Below are 5,957 nucleotides of genomic sequence, written 5' to 3' on the forward strand. Positions count from 1 at the left end.
GCGGCGCCCGCAGCCCGCGCCCGGTGAGTGCCCGCGGAGCCGTGCGCTGCCAACCGGCCGGTCCTGGCGGAGCCGCGTCCCCTCGCTGTGGGTGGAGCTCGGCGCGGGTGTGGGACGAAGCCCCCGAGAGCTGGTCCCCGGTCGCGGACCCAACCTGCCCGGGAGGAGAACGTGGCTGCGGCACAGCTGACTCGCCTGTCCTGACTCTGGTCTCTGTGCAGAGATGCAGAGCAATACGAAGTCACCAGCTGTTCATTTTTTCCTTTGCAGAGCTCCTGTTCGCTGCGGAAAGAAACACAAACTAGAGGAGGAAGCAGATGGGTAAATTAAAATGGCTTTCTGAAACCTGTTTTTATTTTCAGTTGATCTGTCTTGTTTTGCGGGGCTGGAGATGTGTTCTGGGGCAGGGCTGGGTTCGTTAAGCCTTGGGTGGGAGGTGTTCTTCAGGATCTTTTCCTGAACTGAAAAGAGCACCCTGAGTTAATTGCAGCGTACACAATCAAAATCTGCCTGGACATATGGTGGTTAACTTCACGTAAGAATGCTACCTGTGTAGGCTGGAAGTTTGACTCGATGTTTATGTGCTGTCTGAGAGACTTTGCTTTCACTGTCTACCAACTCTGCAGAAGTGCAGATGCGACAGACTATGATCTTACTGTTTTGCTGCACGATATCAAATATCCTTTTGCCAACTATAAATTTGTTTGTATCTCAGCTGTCCTGTGAGGAAGAGGAGACTGACTGCGACCAAGCATTGCCCTCTGACTCCCAGCCCTGAAGAGTGGATTCTCTGTGCAGGTCAGCAGGCAGCTGGGGAGTTAGCAGGTCAGTGCGGTGGTAGCCTTCCTGAAGCTGGCATGTTAGAAATTTCCTGTGAAGAAATGGATCAGACAATGGGGGAACAGCAGTACGAGGTTGCCCGCAGGAAGCTTCAGGAAATTGAGGACAGGTAAATGCAGGGATCGAGTAGACTGGGTTTGCCTAGCTTTTCCTTTCATGATGTTGAAAGAAACTACAACCTGCTAGGTTATTGTAGTGGGGTGCCAGCACCATTATAAGTTTGAGACTAGTTTTCTGTGTAGCTCACTTCTCGAGTGCTTTGAAACACATATACAGGTTTAGATCATCCTGAAAACTTATGCCACATGGATATTTGGGGTGGTGTTAGTGATCCAAATTTGAGATCACTAGAATAGGAGGTTATCACTTTACACCTCATAGGCGATGCGTAGGGAGTGCACATGCGCACCCCCTGAGAGCGCTGGTGCCCCCCCCCCGGAGTGAGCGCTCTCGGCTTAGGTGACAGGCAAGGGGGGCAGGTGGAGTGCTGGTTCCACACCCCCCACCCCCCGAGAAGTGCCGCTGGCACTTCTGGGCTCCACATCCAGCTGTGGGGGGACCCCTCTGGTTGGCAGTTGGCTGCCATGGGGGATCCCCCTGCTGCTTGACACCACTGTGGTGGCTTGCAATCAGTCCCTGCCCTTGCCACAGATGTCAGTGCGGTTCCCGCTCACCGCCACCACACCCCTGACACTGCTGCTACCTCTTGTGGGCAGTCGCCCTGGCCCCAGCCTTGGGAGGCATGTGTCACCTATGTTGCACCGTTCTCAAAATCATGTGACATCAAAATGTTGTGGTTACTGAAACTTTGGCACGTCTGGGGCTCAAACTACAATTCTTATCATTCATGAATTGATGCCGTCCTATCTGTATTGAATTAAACTTGTCAGTCACTCCGTGTCCATCTGGAGTATTTACATTTCAAAGTTATTCAGCATAGAAGCTAAATTTACAATGTGCCTTAAACAGAATTGCTGTGAGAGAAAATTACTTGCGCTGTTTTGAGCAAGAGTGTTTGTAGGCAGCCTGCTGTTTGCATAAGTTGGTGATTATTGAGTCTGAGCAGCACCTATGGCTTATGAGTTTGACTTCTGCCCTGAGTAGCACTCTGAGAATGTGCTATGTACATCGTTGATCTTTGCTTGAATTCTACAGGGATTCTATGTGGAAGTTTTGCCCTGAGACAGAGAGCATATGATCTTAAGAGCCAGTATTTCGAAGCATTCTAAAACCTTGTATCTGCCCAGGCTTTATTTAGGAAATATTAATTAGAAAGGGAAGACGAACACAGTGATAAACAGTAGTGTTTATGTAAACATGCTTTATGTTTAGGAAATAAGACATTGAGACTATCCTCTTTAAGTTCTTGTATGACTCCCCATTGCTGTAGTGTGAGTCCCTCTGTCTCTATTGTAGTTATCTTTCTGATGCTTCTGTGAGGTACAGTAGAGCTGTTAAACCCATTTTACAGATGAAGAAGTGAGAAATATGGGAAATATGACTTGCCCAATGTCACACACGAAGTCTGGAAGATGTGAGAATGTAACCTTTGTTTCCCCAAGTCCCAGGGGAGTATGTCAGCTTCTGGCTCATCATTTCTCTCTGGCTGTTATGATAGTGAAACTTCCCTTAATAGAAAGCCCTGATAAAAAGTCACACCTGATAATAAGTTGTTAGTTAAAGCAGTAAACCATATGAAGTAAATACAGAAAACAAACTTGACTTGTCCATGATTTGTGTGGTCTATACCAGCGGTTCACATCTGTCAGCTTCAGCCTGTAAAGTACTGTAACTCCCGTGATAGAAGGAAATGTCAGATACTTGAAAAATTGTGTTCATGTGAAGTTTTTTTTAATGGTCAGAGCAAAGAGCAAATAGTGTCCCTCTGCAAAATGTTGTAGAAAAATTGAGCATTATGCAAACTGTATTTAACAATGTTAAAATGCAACATGTGCACAAAAGACACAATTTTCTTATCCTCAATGGCCTAAGTTTAAGGGTACTCAGTGTTCTTGTCCATGGGTGTTCAGGCATTTTTGTGTCAGCCTTATTAATAGAGGGTTTTTTTGAATTTTCAGGAACTTTTTAGGAGATTCTGTTCTTTTGCCCTTTCCAGATTCTCACATGCTGTGCTGATGTACATCTGCTTATATGCACATTTATTACCATATCTAAATATATGTAAATGTTCTGCATAAAAGAAAGTCTTTGTAATGGGTCCTAGATGATCAAGCATTGTGCCATTTTAATCTCTAGCAAGAAATCTGAATATGAAGGATTTCATGAATGATAAAGAGCTAAGGTGAAATTGCTACTCTAAGAGTCCTTCTATATCTTGTGATTGAACTAGATTTACCACTGAATAGTATTCAGTACTTCTCTTTTATGATATGGCAGTGTTGTGCAATGCTCTACAGCATAGAAATACTTTTACTCAAGACTGATATGACTGATAGCTGTGTACTCAATACTTTATTTCCCCCTTTCCTCTCCATTTCTAGGATAATTGATGAAGATGATGATGTTCATGCTGATGGACGTACTAGCAATCTGCCCACTCTTGTCCTGTCTGATGCCCTTAAAAAAGGGATGAAGAGGGATTTTGGTGAAGTCCTGACAAAGAAAATAATAGAGTCCATGTAAGTTGTGGGGAAAATGTTGGTACTTCGTAGGTAAGGCATGCAAATGAGAAGGGGTCCCATCTGTCATTAAGCCTTGGCTTGGAAGCCACTGTCATCCAAAAGTATTTGTGATGAGACCCTTTGATCTTCTCTGTGATGCAGCCAGTGTTGTGCAACAGGATCTTTTATTTGGTTAAAAATAGGACACTTATTTTCAATTTATAGTAAAAAGTTTCCATTTAAACTATAAACTTCCTTGCATTAACCCATATCCTAATGTAAACAATCTGCCTTGAGGGGAAACTTGTGATGTAAACAATGGTGGTCATATCTGGTACCATGGGAGAAAAGCCTTTTTTCCCCCTCCTTTTTTGTGGTATTAGGAGTGGCAGCAATACAATGAAATTAAGAAAGAGGAAACATTGGGATTAATGTCAGGAAAAAAGTGTTGTGAGAGAGTCTCTGAAAGGGAATGATCTTTCCCCTCCCTCCCCACCAAATAGACCGGGTGAAATACTAGTATGTGCGCTCTGGGAAACAGATTTGTGCTGATGTAGAATGAAATGGGTCCTCTCCATTTTACAGTTGTAACTGAAGGAATTTTGATTAAACTAAGACTCCATCCATTCTAGGAGCCGTCCCTCAATGGAGCTGGTGCTTTGGAAACCTCTCCCTGAATTCCTCACAGACAAACTGAAGTCTGTTTCTGTTGCTAAAAACTTCAAGCATCAGGAAACAGAAGGGTGCCAGGCTAAGCAGTCAGCATGTGGAGCTGCCTTCCACCCACAGACTGAAACATTCTCTGAAGCACAACGGACTGTGATGTCGCCAGATCTGTATGTTAGCTTGGGAGCCCCTGGGTGTGCAGAAGAGGAAATGGAATTGTAGAAGCCAGATTGCAGACTGAAATGTACACATTTTTGAAGGTTTTTGTGGCTGGTTTTAATTCTCTCTTCGCTTTTGGTATGAGATGTGGATCTGAAGTGTTATTATTTGGGTTGTGTTGTTTTTATGGTAACAATCAGAAGAATGTGGATTTGGGCAGTCACAGCTCTAAGAAATGGAAGAGAAGCTTTTATAGTCCAATAACAATAACATTTTTACAAGGAAATCCCATGAACTTTGGAACAGGGAAGGAGTTCTCCAACTGGCTTATTGGGAAATGTCCTTTTAGCAGTTGCCTTTGGTGAGAAGTACACAGCAGATACTGAATGTAATAGGGGATCAACCCACCCCTTATGCTTGCTGAGCCATTAAGATTTTGGTGTATGCTTTGCTTGCTGTGCTAGCTTGTTTGGGATTGCACAAATATTTTGAAAGCAGAAGATATCTTTTGAGTTGAATCTGAGGTAGACAAGCCACCTTTGTGAAAAAGCAGTTCTGTACTTTTTGCTTCATTTGTGACTGGCTTGAGCTCAACCTTAAAATGCAAGCCTAGAAAACTACTGTTCTGCAGCGTGGTAGGGAAACAGAAGTTAGAACTACACTAGTAACCTGTGCTTTTGCTGTTACTAGGAAGTAAAATTGGTGACTGAGTTGAAAAGTTGGCTATTTAATTTTACTTGCTCACTGGCCCAAAAAACTGTTTAAAAAGAAAAAAATAGTTTGGTTTTTTCTGACCTATCCAAACAGAAGTGTAGAAGATGGATATTCTCAGTAGACGAGTTTGGATTTTGATCTAGAGCTGCTGCTCTTTGCAGTGGATTGGAAAAGCAGGCATGGCCTCGGATAATGTTTCTGAGGTGACTGGTGCTAAATGACTTGGCGCCTTTGGTTTTTAATCTGAGGAAAATAATGTGCAAATTGGATATAGAGAAGCACCTTTAATTGAGTTATTGATAAATGCTGTTGCAGCAAAGGCCAAATCCTGCTTGCCATACAAGAATATCCCAAACATCAGTTGTGTGGGCTCCTTTACACTGGCAAGGCAAAAAGATTTGGCTCTAAATTTAACAAAGTGAAGGTTTATCTAAACTAGAAGAACACATAATTAATCAGCATTATACTGAGTTTATTTGGGGAATCAGATGATGCATGTAGCATTACCTGAACTTCATAAGAAGAATATGCCACTGAACAGTATTGTAGGAAAGGAATCATTAATACAATATTGGAACACATTACAAATAGTAAATAGCTTTTTATCATTCTTTTTATCAACCCCCTCTTCCATTAGTCAGTAAAGATAAGTTTTTATTGTTTGTTACCATTCCTGGGGTTCCTTGAAGATATCTGAAGGAAAATTTTCCTTCTACTAGCAGGGGATGTGGGATATGTTGGGAACCCTGCTCACTTACCATGCCGGTCTATTCGCCTTGACTTGTACTTGCACTAGAAAGAAACAGGTACAGTAGTTCTTTCCATGACAGAGCTTTGGATTCATTGCAGTGGCTATGTGTTTCTGCTTACATACCAACTTGATAGCCTTTGTGATTGGACATTCTTCTGTTTAATAACTTTTGTCAAAATACGCATTTTTAAATTGAGCTTTTCTTT

At 42.8% G+C, this 5,957-nt stretch overlaps 1 protein-coding gene across 1 annotated transcript; it reads left to right on the forward strand.

Annotated features, from left to right (window-relative positions):
* The first annotated feature begins 276 nt into the window (after positions 1-276).
* Positions 277-5,551, forward strand: CCDC117 (coiled-coil domain containing 117). Its single transcript, XM_019507364.1, has 4 exons — positions 277-321; positions 716-949; positions 3,342-3,479; positions 4,094-5,551. Exons 2-4 carry the CDS (start codon positions 858-860, stop codon positions 4,347-4,349), a joined length of 486 nt encoding a protein of 161 aa, XP_019362909.1. The 5' UTR covers positions 277-321; positions 716-857; the 3' UTR covers positions 4,350-5,551.
* The last annotated feature ends 406 nt before the right edge of the window (positions 5,552-5,957 follow it).

This window comes from Gavialis gangeticus, unplaced genomic scaffold (genome assembly GCF_001723915.1).
Source record: "Gavialis gangeticus isolate Ggan-Ray unplaced genomic scaffold, GavGan_comp1, whole genome shotgun sequence".
In the NCBI taxonomy this organism is placed as follows: domain Eukaryota; kingdom Metazoa; phylum Chordata; order Crocodylia; family Gavialidae; genus Gavialis; species Gavialis gangeticus.